Here is a 22,935-nt window from a genome sequence, read left to right on the forward strand (position 1 = left end):
ATATGTACGATATGTCGAATACTCTGTATCGGAAAACTGCGAGAGAAAGGGCGAGAGGGAGAGAAAAGAAAATGTGAAAGAGACAGAGATTTTAATTATAGTTGTGCGCGCGTGCAATGTATGTATATACCACCATGATGCTTCACGCTACGATAATTACAATTTAGGCTAGACCTAGGTTAGGTATTGTTGTATACCAAAACCTCGTGTAGCTGAATGAACGGTAATTATTCGAGTACATGTGAGAGATTGCGAGAAAGAGAGAGAGAGAGAGAATAAAAGAGATGTGTGAGAGCGAGAGAAAGATGCACTTGGCAGAGGGAGCAGAGAAACCGCTGCCGTCGCCACCCCCCCCCCCCCCCGTTCCCCGCCCTCGAATTCCCACAAGTCTACTATCTTCCAGTGTTACTAATAGACTCATTGTTGAGCGCGAAAAAGTGATACTGATCGACGATGATTATTTATGTTATAATTCGTCCTCGATGTTACAGAAGAACCGTGTTTAATAAAAATTTCATTTGGACAAAAAGAAATGAAATGATGGTATCTGGTATATTTACTTACAACCAATTCGCCGAGCCTTGCCTGGGAGATCGAGATAAGCAGGTCGAATTCTAACGAGATACTATTGTCAAGGAAAAACCATTCGTGCAGAACCGCGAGATGCTGCGAGATTTAAAGATTAAAAGAATTAAAACGATATTTTAGTGTTTATTTTTGCTCGCTGATCTCAAAAACTTCAAGGATTATCGATTGGCCTGTTAAATTGAACCGCAGGAGAGAGAGCGAGAAAAAGAAAGATCGTTAGAACTCGAGCCGCTTATCCGGTAGCATTCTGTTTGAATTACATTTTTTACGGAGCTAAACGCCTCCGAATTTGATTTTGACATCTTTTTTTTTTCTATCATTCGATGGAAACGGCATGTGGTACACGCTCTCTTTAATCGTCTGCCACCGGCATTCACGCATTTTCAGTCAGACTTTTTATGCCGTTTCAATAATATCATCCAATGCAGCAGATTCTGCGGCGCGAATGCTTGATGCTCGTTCGATCTGGAAGAAAAAAGGAACAAAAAAAAAAGAGATCGATGTTCTGAGAACACGCGAGACCTTTACAACGTTTCACGAAGTCTCGATACTCTGGTTTTCCGTGAATGAATAATAAAATTGATTTCTTGTTTATCCGAATCGTAAATGCATGTACCTCATTCACGCGAGTCGCCGCGATATCATGTTTTTGCGTGACGCATGCCCAATTACGTAATCGGAGACGATACGCGCGTGTCTGGACGATTCGCAAACCGTAAGTACGGTAAGTGCACGTTATCCCGAGTACTTCCTCGTGATCGCGTGACGAAGTCTTGTTATTCTGTTTGGTATCTATTCGATCGATTTCTGGTATCTGATCGCTCGATTATCTGGTATCACACGTGATCGAGTAGCACGGATTCCGCGCAATAAGATAAAATAATTCAGTCACTCTAGAGATAAGGGGGAACATCATTTTGTTGCTACTGCAACTCGCTTTCTTTTTTCAAAGGCGCGAGAGGTGCGACGGCAATTATTGCGAAGACACACAACGAATGGTCCTAGGAACAGTTTTTATTGATAGAAATAAAAGAGATGCGTTTTTAAAATCGGGGAGGGGGAAGTTAATATTAAATGCGTTTTAATATCTGGGAGAGGGAGGGGGAGCGAAACACACTAAGATTCTACATAATGTGGCTCGATTATTCGCGAAATAATATTGGAGACATTACACATGGATCAATCGGTATGCGATTATAACTACGCTCGATCAAAAAAAAGGCTGATCGGCGGCGTAGTTACGCGTGAGAAAGTAAATTAACGATGTCCAGGTACACGCATGCATACACGCACACAGTTACTCTCTTGCGAAACGGCGACGAGATGTACCCACATATATGCGTTTGTAATTCGGTAAATAGACATGAACGTTGGTCGACGGGAAACATAATGAATGTACGAATGTAATCCGCTAACATATTATAATGGTGTTACATTTTCTTTTTATTCTCCCACGCGTGCGAAGGGACTTTTTTCTCCCCCCGTCGCAGGCAACGTGGCCGGCGTGTGCCTCTCGAAATCGCTACGAATGGGAAATCGATCCAATTTTAACATTCCTTGGATCAAGGTAGAAATGAGGACGTGTCGCGAATAATACGCTACCATCCTATCGCCAATCTCTCCGACGAATTGAGTGTTGTCACATTAGGACCTACTTATTTATACGCCGCTTCGGTTGCGAAGAAAAATTCTGGTTTTAACACATTCGACGCACGTGTGTATCCGAGTGCTGTCGTCAAAACTGGCTCGTGAATAATGTATGACAGTATGACATATTTGGATGAAGTAACGGAGATGCGAGTCTTAACCGACCGACGCTTTGATCTAACATCTTTTTTCCGTTGTTTTCCTTTTTTTTTTAAAGAGACGCCGTACGGAGAGAAGGAAACATTTCCAGTCCGGCGATAAAGTTACGTAGAAACCATGGAACAATCAGAAATACGTATGTACAATATCTTATAACGACAACAAAACCGTACCCAAATTTTCTCGGCGCCGGGTATTCAGTTTCTACACACTCACTTAGTTTTACAAGTTTGATAATAGGAACACTAGCCAGTTACTACGGAAGAAAAACGAAAGACGCTGAGTATATAGGAGCTATGTATCTTCGTTTCGGACGAAGAGAGAAAAAAAAATTGATCGCGCAAAATATCGACGCGACATATTATTGCACGCAACTTCCGGCTTTTTTTCAATTGCTGGCGTCTCGAGCCGATTTGAAAATTATCAACTGCAATTCGGCGACGGTGCGGGAGATACACAATTGTTCTCCATCCATTTATCTCGATCAAATACGTGATGATAATTTTGCGCGCATTGATCTCTTTGTATTCGGTGATCGAGCGAAATATCAAAAATCATTGTGTGTATGTGTGTATTTGTGTGTAAGGCAGGAAATGTGAAGTGGTGAGGTGAAGTGAAGTGAGGTGAGGTGAGGTGAGGTGAGGTAATGGTGGTGGTAATCGGTCATCAACGTAACAACCAGAGGGCCATCTGTAATAAATTACACCAAGGCATATTTTATTCTTTTTTTCCTTTTAAATACGAGTTTTAGTCGTGTCACCACTAGTGTTCGCTAATTATTACGTTAAATGGATGTGATGTTGGCTGCTGGTTGTTATTATAACTGTAATTAATTAGTACTTATTAGAATCAAATAGCGCAGCAAGTAGATACACGGACAAACCGAGTTTCTCACTTTTCCTCGCTTTCGTTTTAACTTAGTAGTAATAACGCTCGTACTTGGTGTATCTATAAACTGCGATCTAAGGATTTCGAAAAGAAAAGTGCTTCACTCTTTGAGATTTACGTACACTACTAAATCGGCCCTTTGCTTCTGATTAATTTCGACGTATTTTTCCTTCTTTGTCTTCATTAGAAAGATGTAAATATATTTTGGTTATTGATAATCAATTATGTATAATTAATAATAATAATATTAATAATCAGTAATAATCATATTAATAATTCCTCGTAATAAATGTAATGCTTGGTACACAGAGATAACAAATGACTCCACTTATTGCCGCGAACAAAAAGGATACCTACAAAACGTGACACATGCACAATACTAGACAAAAACTCGGACAACACAAGAATGACCAGATTAATTTTCTCGTGCTTTTTTCTTTTTTTTTTTTTGCTTTCTGCGCCGACGACCATACAGTGGCGTAGTATCTTGATTATATCTGCTGGCCCAATATTATATTTTATAAATTATACCAATATTTAATTATCTAAAAAAAAATTCTAAAACGTCTTGCTTGAAACGTCTGTCGTATACCACTCGTCGACTACAAAAACCGTATTCCTTTCAGACATGATTGTAAAGTCCGTTTTTCTCCAACCACGTGAGGGCTTGAGACAGACTGACAAGATGTTTGTAATTCTGGATGATGATAACTCAATTAATAAAACTGAAACACCTCCGGTGATTCAGCGATATAGATAGTAAAATTCTATTTCAAATCATAGATAGTCTGAATAACGCTCTTGCGATTAATTCTTCTCATCCTCGTCGTCTTCCTCTTCTTCCTCTGATGCTTCAGCAAGCCAAGTTAGCCAGGAATTTACCTATAAACAACAAAATAAACATTTCAAATAAAATTTTAAATCTAAATTATTAAATTTCTAAATTATATTAAATTTGATCTGAATTATTTAATCAAGCAAACTTCATGAAAATGTTAAAATAAAATAATGGAAAATATATTTCCTATTATATCTTTAATTTAATCTCGAGAAGAATTGAATTTGAGAAAAATTGACGTAACAATTACCAGCTAAAAAAATGTGTTTTTTTACTAAAACGGTTATAATATAAAACTAGTTTGATTTAAACCCAAAGTTAAAAGATTTATCTAAATACTATTATATTCTATATTAATTACAGCAAAATCTCAAGTAAAAATAATGTTTGCTTATTTACCTGGAACAATGCTTTGCCCTTGCCCGGATAAGCATCGGTAACGGTGTCTCTCCACTTGTGGTATGCTTCCTCTTCGATGACCTCAAGATTGTAGAGTGCTATAAACCATCGTAGTAGCAGCCCTTTTGGAAAATTGTGCGAGAAGCAAAATACTTGAAGCGCATGAAGAGCCGTAACTTGTGAGTCGATGGTGGTCAGGAATGTGCGAATGAAGCGTGAATATTTCCCCAGTAACGCACTTTCCTTCTCTTGTAGTTGTTTTTCTGGATTTACGGTTGGATCAACACCGGGTGCCAATGTTGTCTCCTATCACATATACATAAAAAAAATTAATACATTTTTAAGATTTTATAACATAAAAAAAATTTTAGTAGTAATGTCATTTAAAATAAGAATAAGAAATATAAGTACATTCGATAAGGTTTACTAACCCCAGTGATGTATTTAAAAAGTACATTCATCATAGCGTTAATGAATGCAGGATCAGAATGATGTTGGGGATCCAGCTTCTCTTTGATCCATTTGTAAAGAGCGTTGGGCGCCGGATCAGCTTCTAGCTGACGCCACATGTCACCCTGGATTCTGAGAAGAGGATAGAGGAAAGTCAATTCCCGATCTTCCAAAATCTCGCCCAAACGTTCCTTTGTCTTCTCCGCTTCTGGCAGTTGGCTAATAAGATCCACCTTGCTGTCATTGAAGATTTGCGTGAGTTTCGCCTTGCCCTGGGTCTTGTGGAGTTGTTGTAGCGTTAGCAGAAACAGCGGATGATGACGACCGTTTTCTGTTTCCGAGGCGAGATCCGTCAAGTGGATTAAATTATCCACTATAGCCTTAGCTGTCAAGAAGGCAACGTGAGACGCTACCAAAGGCACGGTGCTCTCCTTCTCCGAAATACTGGCCACTAATTCCTTCCATCCTTCGTTCACTTGCTGCAGAGTCAACAAGTTTTCCTTTTTTAACTCAACCACGAGTTTGGCAGCTAACTCGCGTTCAGAGTCTCCACGATCCAACGTATTCGAATACACCGTGCAAATCGCGTGACGTAGGAATCGTTCGGGTATCTTAAGATCTTTGAAGGCTGTTATTGCGTCCGATACATTTGTATGGGACGCTAGGTCGTCCATTAAGGCATTCACCTTCTTCAGCACTTCTTCCCGTGTCGGTCCTTTGTCTTTTCTGTCCCTAGCCTTCTCCCGTTTGTCTACAGGACCTTGTTTGATCACAATAGCAGGTGGTGTTTCTTTGTGCAGTAAAGGTGAGCTGGGCTTCAGAGCGGTAGTACGTAAGAGAGGCATGTCTGAGCCCCGTCCTGGGAACATATCTTTTAATTTTTCACGATTAATTTTCATTATTCTACATTATTAATCAATCTTTTAAGAGTAATTTCTCACTATATATCGAAGAATATGAATATTTACCATTGTTGAGAGGTAGGTTCAAGTTGATGTTGGTTTGTTTGAACATCATCGAATTAGCCGAGGGTCTTAGAGACACTTCTTCCGGTTGTCCTCCGATCAGCATCTTATTCTTGTTGAATCGAAGTTGTTCTTTATTGCTGTCTGTAACAAAAAAAAAAAACATCCATAAGAATTGTTCGTTGGCGTTACTGTTTATTAGTTAATAACAAGGAACATTCGAATTAATCGATACTCACTGTTGTTAAAGTTTTGCGGTAAATTATGTTGCGGTTGATTACGTTTTCCTTCGAAATTATTCTGATGACGACTCTGGTTTTGATAGTAGCCCCCTCCTGGCTGATTACGTTGGTTATGACGGCCATAACCAACACCAGGAGTTCCCGCGAATCCATTCGGACTGAATGGTGGTGGTGGTGGCATACCGAATGAGGGGGAAGTCAGTGGTATACTTCCCATCATTTCCACGTCTAATCCGCCTCGTCCCATTTTTCGTAAAAACTCCGCACCGAGGCGATCCTCTCGTCCTCTGTGGAAACCGTTTCCCCGCGATGTCTCCTCGTTGTCGTTGCGGATCTGATTAATCGGCATCGGGCCTTCGGTGCTCGTGGCCTTGCGCGGTTTCCAATCATCGCGGCGTAATTCAATCACATCGCGCAGCATGAATTTAATGCGTAGAGGAAGTTCCCTACTCTCTGCCAGAGAGTTCATACGTTTGAAATACTGATCCATGAGTCCGCGGCCCTTATCCGAGTCAAGGATACGGCCGCAGGTACGCATAATCTGGCAGAGACATTCGATATCCTCCGCGGCGTCCCCCCGGGGTCCCCCTCGCCTTTTCTTCTCCAGCAACTGCTGGATGCAACGATGTAAAATCGGCTCCGACACGATACCCAGCTTGCCGAGCTCCCCAATGAACTTGATGTTACCAAGCATCTTGCGCTTGGCCACCTGCCGGCGCTCTTCTTCTTCGGGACCAAGCTCATCTTGATTCTCGAATGCCTCGCTTGCTTTTGAACGATTTTCGAACTCGTCTTTGCACTTGTTAAGTAAAAGAACTCTGAATGTGCTCTGGCCTTTTTGACTTTCATCGATCGGTTTACGGGGTTCAAAGTTTGCGGCTTCGTCAGACAGCTGTTTGCACAGCCGTGCGTACATAGAACTGTACTTGGGTTCATCAAGTGCTTTTTCGAAGATCTGAAAAATCAATTAACATTTTACCGAATTGTTATGTCTTATGGTATAAGTAGTTGTGTTGTTATGCGTTATTGTACGTACCAAGAAAATAACACCCTTGAGAATCACATGGGAATTAAGCTCAACGTTGAGCAGGTCGTTGCTCAGCTTTGCGAATTTTTCCGGTGTGAGCTTGTTAAGAATACCCCGCACCTTTCTAAAGATGAGATCATTTCGGCTTTCTGGGGTGAGTGCATCGCGTCTAACAGTTGAAGGAGGGATCCAGCGTTGCTCAGTGGATAGGGAGCGAATATCGTCCCTGGAAGGCATCGAATTTTTCTAATGTCAGTGTCACAAGTAGCAACGCAACGATTTGTGCGGATGTAATAAGTAATCGCTTTCTAGCGTTTGTTTTTTTTTTCTGTTATTTTTTACTGTCAAGGTAACTTTGTGGACCCTGACCTTCCTCCCGAGACACGAGAAGCACCCCCCGGTCCTGTGGGGTTGTCCGTTGTTGCGCGTGTTTTGGCCCCCTTAGTGATAAATCACAGCACACAGATCTTCCTTGAGGAAGCTGCAAAAATTGCATTCGTACGTGAAATTTATTATTCCACACACTTATCTCGGATATTGCTTACAAACATTACTCAATTACAACTTATCCCAAAGATATATGTTATTTCTCACGCCTGGCAATTTGATTCGCGTGCCCGAAGGTTTTTAACGCTTGAATTAAAATGCGCAGTTTTAAACGTGATCCGAAAGCGCAATCTTTTTTTCCCCCCTTTTCCTTTGCTAAAAGAGATAAAAGCGATCGCAAACACGGTCTATCGCTTCAGCGACGTGCCGTTGCAATGAACTCGTTCAATAATATTCGAGGACATTCCTTTCATCGCTACCGTGACCCATATGTGCCGTTTACAATCATAATTGCGCATGCGAGCGCAATTTTAGGCTCTACTCGCGCGCTCAATAAATGGTACACGCGAATCCTACGCGGTTAACGCACTCGAACAAAGTGGTTCAAGGATAGAATCATCAGACGTTGGGGGACGTTACGCTTAATGTGTATTAACCGAGACCACTCTTTGCACAACATTCTTTTCCAAAGACCGTGAAAATAAAATTTAAGAAACGATGATCAAATTGTAAATGAGATTGAGCGGCAGAGCTTTCGCTCCTAAGGAAACGAAGGAAGAAGCATCACGAGCGTTAGTGAATGAGAGGAATGCATCCGATAGTTTCGGGACACCCCGTAGCCTTCGGAAGACCTTCCGCGCGGACGAGGCAAGGACCTTCTTTCCCCGGGGAAGAAGACGGCTTTGATCTTGTGCTCGCCTGCCTGCCTGCCTGCTCGCTCGCCCGAGAACAAAACGATCGAAACCCATGAGGCAAGGGGAACGTCGAAGGGGAGCGTATGTGGGGCGCGGCTCATGGTCAGACGGTCAATGAACCCTTTTCTCCCTCCCGTTTCATCTCGACCGATCATCTCGCGGACCTCGCCGTCGTTCGGCCGAGGTCGGACGACTTCGCCGGGCTGCTCGGAGGTCGTGCCTGTCCGGACGTCTACCGGGTGTCCTGAAAGCGCTCCATTAGAACGATCCGTAAGAAATGGCTGACTGCGCGAATTGAGCGATACAAGTAATACAAAGGTACCTTCACAAAAAAAAAAAATGATCTTGCAACTTTAACGAAAAATAATATGTGTGTAAAAATCTAGCTAAGAATAATTAATAATTGGCAAATATTGTGATATGTATATTGCACCTAATCAATCTAGCTGATAGAGGGAAGATAAAAGAATTTTCAAATTCTGTACGTGACAGTCAAAATTCTAGCCGATACAAAAATTAACGATACATTTTGATTGTGACAAATCTGTGATAAATCAAAAAATCGGTCTATGTCAGCAAACAATTTTTTGAAGTGTTGCATTGACAGAGAAAATTATTTGAAAGATAGAACACGAGGAGCAAACAAATTGTAATTTGCCACTTGTGAAATGAATTCACGGTCTCGCGAAAATCTAAAATGATGTACCCGGTAGACGGACAGTTTTTGTACAGATTAGATTTTTCCGTTGTATTATGAGATTGTAAATTCTGACGCGACTTGGCACTCGTCGTCAATGCAGCGTCCCGACGGCGCTCGTAACGAGAGAGAAATTGACGGCCGCGTTTAGCGTTAAACGTATAACGAGAGCGCAAGGCTGGGTTTTACGAAAATAGCATTCTCTAAACATTTGGTTTCAACTTGACGGCCTGGTACGTTGCCTGGCTAAATGCGCAATGAAAATATCCGGTCTCTCACGGACGCATCGGACAAGCGCGAGCTTGAATACCAAGAAAGAAAGAGAGAGAAAGAGAGTGGGGGGAAGGACGGAGAGAAAGAGAGAAGAGGGAAGATAAAAGAAAAAAGAAATCATTCTGCTGCAGCAAGAACGTAGCGTAACGGAGTGAATTTCCGAGTGCGGGAGATGCAAAGGAAAAAAAGAAACCGAGGGAAGCTCGCCCCAAATATACAACGTCGAAAAAAAAAGGGGGAAAAAAAAAATACTCGTGACACAGCAAAATTCTCGTCGCGCCGGACTTTGAAACGACGGAGCGTGTATCACGCACTCGCCACGTGACGCATAGACGCAGGGTGGATTCCGTCTTGAATTCTCGGTCCGCGCGACCGAAAGTCGCGAGGAGACCACCACGTGCGATCGATCGCGCCGTAAAAGAAAAAAAAAAAATTGCGATCGACCTTCGAGCCTTCGCACGAGGTATTCATTTACATTTACTTCATAAGCACGTCTCGTGCGTCAAATCGCGACACGCAGAATCGATTAACCGACGGCGGCACGTGGAAAAAGAAGGACAAAGAAATAAAAAAAAGAGAGAGGGAGGGAAAAAAGGGATTTCCACGCGACGAGCTTGCAGTCGGTATTGCGTTCCGCGAGGTCGGAACCGACGGTCATACAGGACGTACGCACGTGTCGGAATTCGCGGGATAATTAAACGAAAGGAGACGCGGAGGCTGCGGCGCGAGGAGAAGCGCGCGCGCGTGGCCTCCGTCTCTCTCTTGGCAAATACAATTCCGGAGCGCATATTTACAGTCGAGATTACCCGTTACTTTGGCTTATTATCCGAAAAAAGATGTCCGCGCGTGTGTCCCTCCCGGAGAGGTGTTTAGTCAGTTTAGTTTAGTCAAACCGCCAATGTCGATTCCGCGAATATATCCGCGAACGTGCCGCGGTCGAGGGGCGGGGGGGCGGAGGGAAGATTTACACGCCTGACGTCGTCGGAGCGCAGAAACGATGCATCGCAGTAACGATAAACCCGCGATAACGAACAATAAAAAAAAATGTTGGACAAACAGTGACAATTAATAATTCAACCGAGGGAACACGTAACGAGCGAGAATTCTAAAGGCTAGATTAACTAGTCTTCGATGCAAATGACGATTTCTTTTTTTACCCTCTCTTTTTTTTTTACGGACGTTAAAGCAAACACGTTTTCCTCGTATTTCGAGATCCGCAATTTCTGGAAAACGAGATCACCTTGTACACGCTTTGAATATATCTGTGTTGCGCTTTGGATAAAGGCTTTCTCTCTCTCTCTCTCTCTCTCTCTCTCTCTCTCTCTCTCTCTCTCTCTCTCTCTCTCTCTCTCTCTCTCTCTCTACCTCTCATCGCGTATTTCCATGTACCATGAATAATCGTCCGGTAATTTCGCGAATGCGGACTTTCCTGTTCCGATGTTTGCGCGCCGGACCCCGATGAATTAATTTGCTCTCTGCTTAGGCAGACGGATTAACATCGCCAAATGAAATAACGGAATTAATCAAATGGAGCTGGACTCACACTGTTAATTCCGCTGGCAAAATACGAAAGTCAGATTTTACGTATTCGAAGGACGTCGTACAAAAGAGTACGTAAAGCGGTTTCTATTCTCTGACATTACCGCCGTCGGTGTTATTAACAAACAAAGGATTTAACAATTTTATTATAATATTTGTCAATTTGAACACGGAAAAAATTTTATAGTAAAAATTGAGAGAAAAATGTCGAATAATTGCTTGTTAGAAATAAGACATTTAATTCGCCGTATTTAAATCAACCATTCATTATAGAAAAACACTTACAATTTTTTTATGCGACAATGTTGGTTTTACTAAAAAAAAATTTTATTTGTAGGAAATGAACCAATTAATAAAGAAAAATAAGAAGCATCTCATAGAAATATATATTTCGTTTTCACAAAGAAATTTTTTTATGGCAAATAAATATGAAAGAAAACGTCATAAGAAATATTTGGTTCTCAGTATTTTCTTCGATATTTTTCTCTCAGTGTACGTATTCGAAGGACGTCGTATAAAAGAATACGTAAAGCAGTTTTCTATTTCCCGATATTATCGCCGTCGGTACTGTTAACAAATAAAGAATTTAATAATAAATTTAATATCAGAGAGAAAAATGTCAAAGTATTCAGAATCAAATATTTCTTGTGACATTTTCCTTAATATTTATTGTTATAGAAAAAATTATTTGTGAAAATGAAATATACATTTCTATAAAATATTTTGTAAAATATACGTTACTTAAAGAGATAACATTCAGTATGCGCAAAAATAACTAATTTATTTGCTAGAAATAAAACATTTAATTTGCCGTATTAAAAAAAACCATTTATTAGAGAAAAATACTTATTGTTTTATGTGACATGATATTTATTCTACTAAAAAAATTTTATTTGTAGAAAATAAAGCAATTAATAAGAAAAATGAGATGTATTTTATAGAAATACATATTTTGTTTTCACAAATACATTTGTTTATAATATCAAAGAAAACGTCATAAGAAATATTTGGTTCTCAATACTTTGACATTTTTCTCTGTGATTACTGGATAAATAGTAAGAGCGGACCAAGGAAGGAATTACGTACATTTTTACTATGTTTTCCATCAAATTATCATAGTATTTATACTACTGACGGTATAATTCTCTGAAATTTCTCATGGTCGGTGACTACTACCGTACACGGTAATTTTTACTGTAAAATCTTCTCCGTGGAGTATCAGTTGAGAAAACGGTTGAGAAAACAAATTAATAAGTTAAAATAAATAGAATAAGAATCAACATCGGAACCGCGTGGACGGCCATTGGTTTTAACGGATGTAAGAATTAACGTTCGCCGTGCGTATATTTGTTTCCCTTTCGAACCTCCGAGAAGAGCGCGCCGAGCGGAGTGTAGTCGACCTCTCGCGCGGAAAGATAAAAAAACGACGGAAATATATATATTACGAATTTGTTTTCGCGATCGGACGGACAGTGTGACACACGCCGACGGGGTCCTTGAGAGAAATCGTCATGCACAAGGTGGATGACGACGGCGCACAAAGAGATAGCGACAGAGTGACGCAAGGCGAGCGAGCGAGCGAGCGCAAAACTTCCACATCTCTCCCTTCCCCCCCCCCCCAGGTCTCTCCTCGTCGAGTACACCATTACTTTCCGTTTCCTCGTGACACGTCACTGATGCGCCGTGACGACTGCTCTCTGCAGACATGCTAGGGCTGCCAACCAACAACGAGAGTTGGAAGACTAGCAGGGAAGGTGAATCGCATGGCAAATTAATCGCCTATTCGCCTATAAAAAAAAAGCACAATGGAGGACAAAAAGTAGCGAGTGGCCTTCGACGAAACAATGCCGGAAAGCATTTCGAGCAGGTGCAAATGGAAAGGTCCTTTTGAAGGAGCATTCCTTTTCCCAGGGAGGGGGAAAAAAATTAACCGAAATAATGATGAGCGGGAGAATTTAACGACGCGAGAAATTCGTACGATATCGAGAAAAGAGACGAGTGAACACTTTGGCTATAAATCCCAAGGAAGAATTTAACACGAAGTGTAGGCAAAATAAGCGGCGAAACGTCCACTTACACTTTTCTAGAAACTGCGACGAGGAGATGGGACGAGTGGATTCCCTTGCCCCGCACGAGAGTGACGTCGAAACTAATAAAAAAGATAAGCAGCGGGTTGCCCGTCCAAGAAAAGATAACGAAATTACTTGGGCTGCCTCCAAAACCGACGAGAGAAACTGGGATAATAAAAAAAATTCTTCGCGTAGTACTTCTAATAAGAGACAATGGAAATGATGAACGGGCGACTCGTCGTGCCACTCTGAACCGACTGAATGAACAATGCATTTAGCGTCGGCAACAGGGGGGAAATGTCGCGCGACTTTTCTCAAGAACGCGGAATCTCGGCCCGACGATGTTCCCCGGAAATATTTCGTGAGAAAGAAGGATAGAAAGAGAGACGAATACGCGAGAATAGAAAAACCATCTCCCATCTCTTCCGAGAACGGAAGAGAAAAAAAACGTGCGCGTGAATTTTAAATACTCGTGCAATTTACGTTTGCGCGGTTGGAGCGCATGCAAAATCGTACGTCGAGTGGCCAGTCGAGTAGACTGAAGAAGAAGAAAAAAAAGAAGCGCGATAACGTCGATAAGCGTCTTTATCTCGCGCCGTGCGTTTTTCAGAAGAACACTCGAGAATTGAGTCATCTAAATATACGGGCCACGCGCGATAACGTTGTCGTAAGAGCGTCATTAAATCCGGCCCGAAAAGGCATCTGCTCCAGCTGTTTCTAATCGAGCGGAAGGAAAATCGCGTAAACGCGACGAGGATCCACGAGTCGAGCTCCTCGTGGAGATATTTTACTTCGATCGAACTCCAATTAACTTGGTTTAATCGAGTTACTCGAAATCGGGCGGGAGACGTTAAGAAGGGAAAAAAATGTCGAGGCACATCGCGACGGAGCGTAAGAATTTATTTCGAATCTATAAAACGTCGCGCGCGGTTCATTGATGCGCGTAACGCAAGCGTATAGACTAGATACGGCCTCGCGGAACGAGCGGCTGAAAGAAAATCTATTCAGAGCGTCTATTCATAGTCCGATAAGCGTTTTCAAGTCTGCCGTGCAACACAAAAGAGGGCCGCGCGATCGAGGTGCACCGGCAGCAACACACAGTTTAAAGGCGGATATACCGACGGCACACAATCGCGCGCGCGTTTAATGGAACGGAACGGGTTTTCCAGCCAGGTGTTTTGCGCGAGCATTCCTCAAATTCCCCCCTTCGAACATCCGACTGCGAAGATCCCGCTCTCACTTGACGAATTACAAATTCGAGAATATCGCAAAAAAAGAGGAATTATCTGAATGAAGTAAAAAAAAAAACTGTCGTCTTTTCTCTTTTCGAAACCGAAGAAGGAACGATACCACACAGTGAGCAATTTCGCTCACTTTTGGACAAAAATCTTGCCAGAGTTCAATTCTTCGTGAAACTAAATGTATTTTTTTTTTTTTTAATACTTGTAAAGACTTTATACTTTAGGCAGGAACTACATTTAGGGTCGGTTGTTCCAACTTCTTGGTAAACTTATCTACCAGGTGAGTACGTGTCTATCTGCATTTCTTTTCTTAAATAAATAAAGACAAACATATATTTACCTGATAGGTAAATTTACCAAGAAGTTGGAACAACCTTAGTTGTCGTTAAACCTACATTAAAGAAAAATAATCAAATGCGAGTAAACGAATAAATTTGGTTATTCTTAAACGCGAATTTCTAGAGCTTCGAAATTTTTTGTGTATGTATTCTGTATCTCAAAACTATAATATGTATTTTTTCAGAATTTTCTGCACGCTAGTTTTTTCGAAATAAATTTTTGAAATTATTTATTTGAATTTTGACGTCAAAATCGTAATCAACGACGCCAAAAATCTATAAATGACCTACGATTTTAATATTTTATTTATAAGAAAAATATGCCTCTCAAAGAGTTAAGTATTTAGAATTTAAAGGTTTACTCGCATTTGATTATTTTTCTTTAATGTAGATTTAACGACAACTATTTCTACAGTTCTTGCCTAAAGTATAAGCCCTTACAAGTATTAAAAAAAAATGCATTCAGTTTCACGAGAAATTAAGCTCTGGCAAGATTTTTATCCAAAAGGTGATCGAAATTGCCCACTGTGCGCCGTCGTCCCTTTATTTTTCCCCGTCGCAACGGCCAAGGAGGAAGAAAAAAATTCCCCGCGAGTCGAACCTGCCGAGCCACCGAGCCTGGGGTGGGATAATATTAATAGATCTCGATTAGATCCCACACGAGCAAGCTGATTAGATTTGCAAACGAGAAGCGCGCGCGCGTCAAGCGTAAAAATAATCGATGCGGCCAATTAACGAGCGGGTAATGAAAGCACGCTGAAAGATACACGGAATTATTTTTCCTATTCTTAACTCTCTACCCCTCGCGCCCTCGCTCTCTACACACCCGCGTAACCGACATGCTCTCTTTTTACGATAGGATCGTATGCGCGCGGGTCTATTTCGAGAGCGCATGATCGAAAGCTAATAAAATCGCCTATTATCGGTTGAGGCCTCTCTGGAAAACGTCAGCGACGTGACACCCGCCTGCCTGCCTGCCTGCCCTCGTGCTCGGCCAAGTCGGTCGGGTGTGTGCATGTGGCACTCCGCGATTCGACTCGAGTCGAGTCGAGTCGGCATCGATCGACGAGGAGGCAACACACGCTTGCCCCTTGGAACACCGCGCTCGACGCGGACGAAGGAGTGCCCGTTGCATTTCCGAGAAGGCAGAATTTCCGGGGAGGGAGAGAGAGAGAGAGAGAGAGAGAGAGAGAGAGAGAGAGAGAGAGAGAGAGAGAGAGAGAGAGAAAGAGAGAGAGAGAGAGAGGGAGGGGGGGGGATCGCGTCTCTCTCCCTCTTTCTCTCTCTCTCTCTCTCTCTCTCTCTCTCTCTCTCTCTCTCTCTCTCTCTCTCTTTCGGCGACGCGTAATGGCGAGGATTCGCTCGCTCGCCATATTCCGAGCCTTAACCCCTTCGCGTATACCGAGGACCGGCGAGAAGGGAGAGGGGAAGGGAAGGACGTAGAGTTGTTAAATTATTAAAATCGAATCATCAGACGATTTGTTAAACCGAAAACAATCACTTCCCTATTATCCCCTCCCATCTCCACCGGTCAAGTGAAAAATAATGCGTTTAGACGAAGCAATAGAAATGTAATCGCAACGCTCTCAGAATTCCTTTGCACGTCACTCCTCTCACGCGCGCATGTACACCGGGGGGAGAGGGGGAGGAAAAACTACCTCGTCGCGGGTTAAACAACCAATTTCGCGACTCTAGCCCTGGAATACCGACGTCGAGCAGGGCACACAGGTTCAACGACGCGCGTACCGAAAGCACGTGCTTCGATATTTTGGGTTAGCAAACACGCGCGTCCTTTTAAACACTTCTTTTTTCTCCCCGATCTTTCAAAAAGAGCCCCGAGATCGAATCGACGCTCGGCAGATTCGAGGTGCTCGTCGAAACGAGCCTCTTGTCTCCATTCAGCCCGTGCCGCCAGACGGTCGGTACGCCAGGGGTTAACGAAACAATGCGACGCAACGCGAGGGGAGACGGATAGGGGAGGGGGGGGGGAGGCTGTCGGAAAGCACGCCGTTCGGTCTGGAGCGAGTTTGTCCACCCTGGAGGACGACAATTGCACGCGAGTGTGGGGCTCACCGCACGCACGCACGCACGCACGCACGCACTGCAGATTATTGGAGGAATCCGGGACTCCTAACGGAACACGACCGCGCGAACGAGGCCGTCGAGGAGGCGCGAGAGGGCTCGCACGTAGCGACGAGAGCGTCCCCGAGGAGAGAAGCGTGGCGTCTCGGGCGCACGTACTAAATCCGGAATTTCATCGGAGCGACGAGGCGAGAGGGGCGGCGGCGCGGGGAGAGGAGTCTAGCTGTCTCTCCTCTCGTGCTGCTGCCTGCCTCGCGCACGAGGAAACCGTGCGTGCGACAAAGAGAAACGCCCCGATCCTTCTCCTTCTCCTCCCGCTGCCGCCGCTGCTGCTGCTGTTCCTCGCCTCCTCGTGCGACGGAAGCTCAGCTCCAGAAGGCACTTTTCTCTTTCTTTTTTTAAACACTCTTTCTTTACACACGCGCACGCGAGAAAGAGAGAAGAGGAAAGCCTCCCCGACCCCTCGCCCCGCCGCACACGTTAGTTAAGGTGTCAAACGTAGGAGTTGCGTGGGCGACGGCGAGACGCTTCGCGACGAGTCGCTCTCCCTTTTTTTTCCCCCACGTTTCACAGAGAAGAGAGCCGGGGAAGAGGGTAGAGGAAGAGCGTCGGGTCGCGAAATCCTCCTCGCCGAGGTGGACCGACGACATGACGCGTCGCGCCGCGACCTACCGTGCCCGCACACGGGGTCTCGTGCGTGTGGCTCGGGGGGGCCGCCACGGCTCTCGGAGGCCTCGAGAAGATTCGACGCGCGTTGGCCCCCGAGGTGGTGCCCGGCCGACGGCCCGCCGCGCTCCACGACCCGGGCGTCCGCCCGCGACGCGCCTCGCCGCGCCCACGGCGCTCCACGACCGCAAATTCGCCGCGCAAAGCCAAGAGAGATCACAATAGCGTTTACTTACGGCCCGACCGTTGTTGTTTCTGAGGGGCTCCGCTGCTTTCGCAATCTGTCGGTCGCGCTCGGCAACTTCCGCGGGACGCGTCTGGTCAAGCCAGCGTTCGTCGCGCGACTGCGGGCGCGCCGCGCGCCGCTCGCGGCCCGCGCCGCCCGGTCGGAAAATTCGCCGCGGTAATTCTCTCGCCGGGCCGTGCGCGCCCACCCCGGGGAAAACTCGCCGATTTGGGCACGTCCGCGGGCGCGACCCTTGAACTCGTCGGTGACGATACCGATGGACGGTGCGCCAGACGCGACTACGCGGGTCGTCGTCGTCGGGGCGCACGTCCCACCGCCCGCGCGGGCGAGCCGCCCCGGGAAGTCCCGCCCGCGTCCACCGCGACGAATTGTCCTGACGAGCTCCGATCGAGTCGCGAGGTTTCCCTCTCGCGATTGCGAACCAGCCGTTCCGACGGCCGGAAGTCGGCTGTCTCCGCCTCGACTTGACTCCGGCGGTGCGCCCGAGTTGCCACGGGAAATCCGAATGGAGAACCCGATAGCGCCGGGGATTAAACTCCGCCCGAGCCACGGTGGTTGCGAGAAAAGCGAGAGGGACTCGCCCCGGGCGCCGTTCCGACTCAATCGCGCGAAACCCGGAGCCCGGAGCGACGGAAGAACGGAATCAGCCCGCGGCGGTGAAGCAGACCCCTCTCCGTTGCGCTCACGGACGGGAATACAAAGGGTCTGTTGTCACACGGCCGGTGCACCAGACACGTTTTCGACAACTGTCAGTTTCTCTCGGGAGTCTCGGGGCGCAGGTGGATATCCTTCGTGCGCTTTTTAAATGTGATTCCACGGGACGATCTACGTTTACATACGTTTAAGGACACTTGTGATACGCGGATTCAGGTTAGTAATCGGACTCGTCTCGGTGTCATTGAGGTGTCATCAATCCCCGTCGACACCCGCGACCCGCGGAAGCCGTGCCTCTTTGTCCTTGCTCGCTAATTTAACCCCTTGGACTAGGTGATTTTTTTTCCCCCATAGAGATTTTCTAGCCCCCGATTTCCGTTCCCCGTTAAATCCCTCGTTGTGCATGTGTACCTCGTGTTGCGCGGAGAGTGTCTCGTAAATTTAGCTTCCCCGATCGTGACGTTCGTATCGAACGGTTACTTGTAACCGTTCGAGTATCGCGAGAAACGGGCGACGACCTCCCGAAGATAATTTCTTCCGTTTTTCCACTTGTTCGAATTAATTGCTGCATAAATCTCTCCCCTAGTCTACAATAAAGGATTTAAGCTTTAAGAAACTGACTAGTCACGGTAGTTTTTTTATAAGAATACTCGGTTGTGATTGGTCAATTTCTTACGGCTTAAAGCTTAAATCTTCATTGTAGACAAGGCCTTTGTTCTGTTGATAGATTTGTATAATATAGAATATTTGAAACACAAGAAGGACACGAAACTTTTCTTTTATACTTTTGATGAGCAACAGTTGTAAATATTAAGAAATTTGTATATAATCACGTTTCATATTCATGTAGCTGATGTAAATCTATAGCTTAAATATTCATGTAGTAAATTCATGTAGTAACATACAAAGTCACATTATAAATATTGATATGTTATAACAAAATTGTGTCGAATAATATTTGAAATAATTACATGTGTAATTTTTAAAAAGTATTATATTTTTTATATAATTTTAGTATTTGTTTTTTTACTTATTGTTTTGTTATTCTTATTTTGTAAAAGATTATTTGCAGTTTTAATATTAATAGGAGATTAAATGCTTTTATCCTACAATGTGATTTATCATGCTAATGTATGCAAAGTTTGACAAATTTTTTTTTAATTACTTGTATAGAGATATATAAAATTCTTGGATTATGTATGTATATATAATATTTTATACAAAACTAAATGGAATGTTTTTTATAGAATGGCTCAGCGTCCTCAAAACTATGGGTCTACGGATCAACGGATGGATGTACCTGAAATAGGATTTAGTCCTACTGAACTTTATAATCTCTGTGAAAATATTACCGCTAATATATATAAAATTAATTCAAGTTGGAGGTTTTTGGAAAAAACTTACAAAAGCATTGGAACAAGCAAGGATACTCAAGATTTAAGAGACCAAGTGTAAGCACCATCAAAAGTATTATCCATAATAATTCACATGTGAAGGATTGATATTTGAGAACAATTGTATGTCCAACTTGAATTTTATATTGGTATATTTACATCTTTCAGACATATAACACAGTCAAATACCAATCAGATGGTCACGCAGACGAGCAAGGACATAGCAAGGCTGACAATGCTGATGAGGCGTGGAGAGAAGCAGCAAAAATTACAAATTGAAAAACTCACGACAGACTTTAAGGATGCATTACAGAGATATTCCAGTATGCAGAAGGTATGCAAGTTATAAAATGTACCTCTGACATGAGTATTTAAGTAGTTTTGATTACAGACAAATTATTAAGTTACAATTATAAAACATCCATTTTGCTTCATATTAATAACAAAGTATTATTTACAGTCAATTGCTGAGAAGATGAAGAGACATATTTTAGCTATGACTAATATAGAAAATTCAATGGACGCGGAGGATGCTGAAGAGACACATCATCTACTTCTAGCGCAGGAACAAGAGCACAAGACCACACAAAGGTTTGCAAATAATATTTGGCATTCCACGTAAAACAATAAAATGTTCGTACGCTATAAGTAATGCAGAAAATCTTACCTATTTGCTTAGTTGGAACAATGGTTTTCATTGGTTATACATTTTGGACAATGCTGTAAACATAGAAGCTATCGTGATTGTATCAGCTAATGGAGATTGTAAGATTTTCTGGATAAGATAGCGATATAACTTGTGGATTTTATAGCATGTCCGACAAAAGAAAGACTTAAAATTTCAGTGAAAAGATTAATTAATTACGCGACATGTTATATTAATATAGAAAAGTTATGAAAATGTGTATGGTAAGTCAATTTCAATGCATCTCTTGTGAAAGAAGTAACAATAACAAAGGTATTAGAAAAACCATGTGTGTGTTTGTATGTGTGATCTGTTTATATTATGGCATGCACAGGACACTCGAGTTTCAACACGGACTACTCTTAGAAAGAGAGGATAGGATAAAACGTATTGAGGGCGATATTTTGGATGTTAATCAAATTATGCGTGAACTCGCGGCACTGGTGCATCAACAAGGTGATACTATTGGTAAGCATCTTTCTTTTTATTGCTAGCAATCTTTAAAGTAACAGTTGCAATTTTTTTTATTACATAAAAAAAGAAAACGTTAGAAATGTAGTTTTTTATTTTGTTGGCATTTGCTTTGTTACAAAATGTACATACTTAATGGAATGTAATGATTTTTTATAGATACAATTGACAACCATATAGAAAATGTGCACGGCAATGTCGAGTTAGGGGCGCAGGAATTGGAGAAGGGAAGTAATTACCAAAGTAAATTTCGTCGGAAAGTTTATATCTTGTTGTTACTTGCAATTATAGTTGCCATTGTATTAACTGTTATTCTAGTCATTAAATTAAGTTAGCGACTCTAGCCTTTGTGCGCGGGTCTTACTAATAAACGAAAAGGGTTGTCTCAATCTATCTCACATGTCGTTGAAAAGTAGTTTCGTCAAGGACCATCTCATTTTGCCCGTTTTTGTATATTGGAGATGTAACGAAAGAGAGTATAGAGACTTATTTTATATCTGCTTATGAATGGAATTGTCTCCTCTATTTTTGGAGATGTCAGCCATTTTTAAATTTTATAAAACAGTATTTATATAATAATTTCACATGTAAAATATGAATTTTTATAAGCTTTTTTTATTCTGTTTTTACAGTCTAGTTGAATTATTATTGAATAAATTATTAGAACATTGATAAAGGCTAATAATGCCTTCATCATTTTTCTCACATGCCTATCTTATGTTACATAATTGTTATTCAAATAATATTATAATTTTTTATATTTGAATAAAATTTCTTATTTTAAAAACAAAATTCGATTGATTATATAAAAATTTCTTTTCTATTACATAAATTTTTTTTTATCTACTGCTTCCAGCTTTAATGGTGATACAAAAATATTCGCGTCAGTAACAGAAATTTGTTGATATAAGTTTATAATTTGAAACATATATTATTACATATCAATTTAATTGGCGCGTTTTCTTAGCAAAATCCATACATATTTAACGTTGCAATTAAAAGAATTATATTCTAAACACAAAAATGTATAAACAGATTTATAAATAGGTAAAAGAAAATAAGTTTTGCGTATGAGTGTGAAACTGCACAAGTAAAATGTCTATTGTCACATGAAAAAATTATATTAGTAAGACATATAATTATAATCAAATTGATACAAAATTACATATATTTTAATCACGTTATATCAAGTATTTCATATACTGATCCGAATTATTGAACAGAATAAATCAACATTATTCAACATATGAATACTATAATCGTAATTAATAAATTTGTGTAAAACAAGGTCAAACTAAAGTAGACGAAAATTACAAGAGCATTATAATTAGTACTGTAATTGGCACATATTGGTATGTAATCAATTAGGAAAGTATTGTTGTGGCAACTCTTATAATAAAATTGTATTACTTGACTTAGTTAATGCAAATTAAAGATTAAAATTATGCGTTTTTCTGAATAGCAGTATCATTTAAGTCGCGTGTATATTTTATATATTCAAATTTGTATGTTTATTCTATCTAATAAATATAAAATTCCAATTTTATTGGAAATTTGTCATAAAACATGCAGGTGCTAATTATTAAAAATAATAATTATATATTATTTCATATATGCCACATTTATATGAAATAATTTTTATGAATAGCAGAATTATATATTTTTTAAAATTTATATTAAATTTCATTTAAAAAATGATTTATAGGTAATGTATTGTAACAAATATATACAAAGTATTAATTGTGTCTTGAATTTTCTTTAAGAATGGGATATTATTGCGCCGTAGATTATTTAATCACTGTGTTTTAATAATTGTTTAAAAAATGCCGCCTATATTTAAAATTTATATACTGTCAGACACAAAAAAATGATTGAGACAGCCATTTTCCTACGATTACTCTGATATAATTATTAGGCATTCCGGATCTTAAAAATCCAGTACATAATTATTAAGATTATAATCTGAATATTGTACATACAACTAATCATTAACATCATTTAAATAAATAGTGCTATGATATTGATATCAATATTTACGCTTAATATCAAGTATAATAGCTTTATTATCATTGTTGATTTGTATGTGCTAAATTAATATTAGGCATTAAATTATGTTTTGTTCTTTGCAAATAAAA

At 41.6% G+C, this 22,935-nt stretch overlaps 2 protein-coding genes across 6 annotated transcripts; one reads left to right on the forward strand and one right to left on the reverse strand.

Moving 5' to 3' along the window:
• Positions 1 to 1,584: 1,584 nt before the first annotated feature.
• Positions 1,585 to 17,697, reverse strand: LOC105839260 (eukaryotic translation initiation factor 4 gamma 2). Of its 5 annotated transcripts, none has more exons than XM_036290188.1 (8): positions 17,586 to 17,697; positions 7,573 to 7,684; positions 7,213 to 7,429; positions 6,174 to 7,131; positions 5,938 to 6,078; positions 4,951 to 5,840; positions 4,520 to 4,825; positions 1,585 to 4,164 (listed from the first exon to the last, which is right to left on the reverse strand). In XM_036290188.1, the coding sequence occupies exons 4-8, from the start codon at positions 7,090 to 7,092 to the stop codon at positions 4,090 to 4,092; spliced, it is 2,331 nt and encodes a 776-aa protein (XP_036146081.1). In that variant the 5' UTR covers positions 7,093 to 7,131; positions 7,213 to 7,429; positions 7,573 to 7,684; positions 17,586 to 17,697; the 3' UTR covers positions 1,585 to 4,089. The 5 variants fall into 5 exon arrangements, with proteins under 5 accessions (XP_036146081.1, XP_036146082.1, XP_036146078.1 ...); XM_036290189.1 differs by lacking the exon at positions 17,586 to 17,697 and adding an exon at positions 16,675 to 16,824; XM_036290185.1 differs by having other exon boundaries at positions 7,213 to 7,684.
• Positions 17,698 to 18,316: 619 nt separating this feature from the next.
• On the forward strand, positions 18,317 to 22,930 carry LOC105829333 (syntaxin-12). The gene is made up of 6 exons (XM_036290195.1): positions 18,317 to 18,466; positions 19,498 to 19,701; positions 19,813 to 19,978; positions 20,105 to 20,235; positions 20,664 to 20,797; positions 20,960 to 22,930. The coding sequence occupies exons 2-6, from the start codon at positions 19,499 to 19,501 to the stop codon at positions 21,133 to 21,135; spliced, it is 810 nt and encodes a 269-aa protein (XP_036146088.1). The 5' UTR covers positions 18,317 to 18,466; position 19,498; the 3' UTR covers positions 21,136 to 22,930.
• The last annotated feature ends 5 nt before the right edge of the window (positions 22,931 to 22,935 follow it).

Source organism: Monomorium pharaonis, chromosome 7 (assembly GCF_013373865.1).
Source record: "Monomorium pharaonis isolate MP-MQ-018 chromosome 7, ASM1337386v2, whole genome shotgun sequence".
NCBI lineage: Eukaryota > Metazoa > Arthropoda > Insecta > Hymenoptera > Formicidae > Monomorium > Monomorium pharaonis.

Bases quoted from the DNA above. Each gene is read 5' to 3' on its own strand.
- LOC105829333 (XM_036290195.1), top strand. From the start codon at position 19,499: ATGGCTCAGCGTCCTCAAAACTATGGGTCTACGGATCAACGGATGGAT. The intron at 19,702-19,812 runs GTAAGCACCATC...TACATCTTTCAG, and splicing joins CAAGATTTAAGAGACCAAGT to ACATATAACACAGTCAAATA. The intron at 20,798-20,959 runs GTAAGCATCTTT...GATTTTTTATAG, and splicing joins TCAACAAGGTGATACTATTG to ATACAATTGACAACCATATA.
- LOC105839260 (XM_036290185.1), bottom strand. From the start codon at position 7,440: ATGCCTTCCAGGGACGATATTCGCTCCCTATCCACTGAGCAACGCTGG. The intron at 7,132-7,212 runs GTACGTACAATA...TTGATTTTTCAG, and splicing joins TCAAGGGTGTTATTTTCTTG to ATCTTCGAAAAAGCACTTGA. The intron at 5,841-5,937 runs GTAAATATTCAT...AAAAATTAAAAG, and splicing joins GAACCTACCTCTCAACAATG to ATATGTTCCCAGGACGGGGC.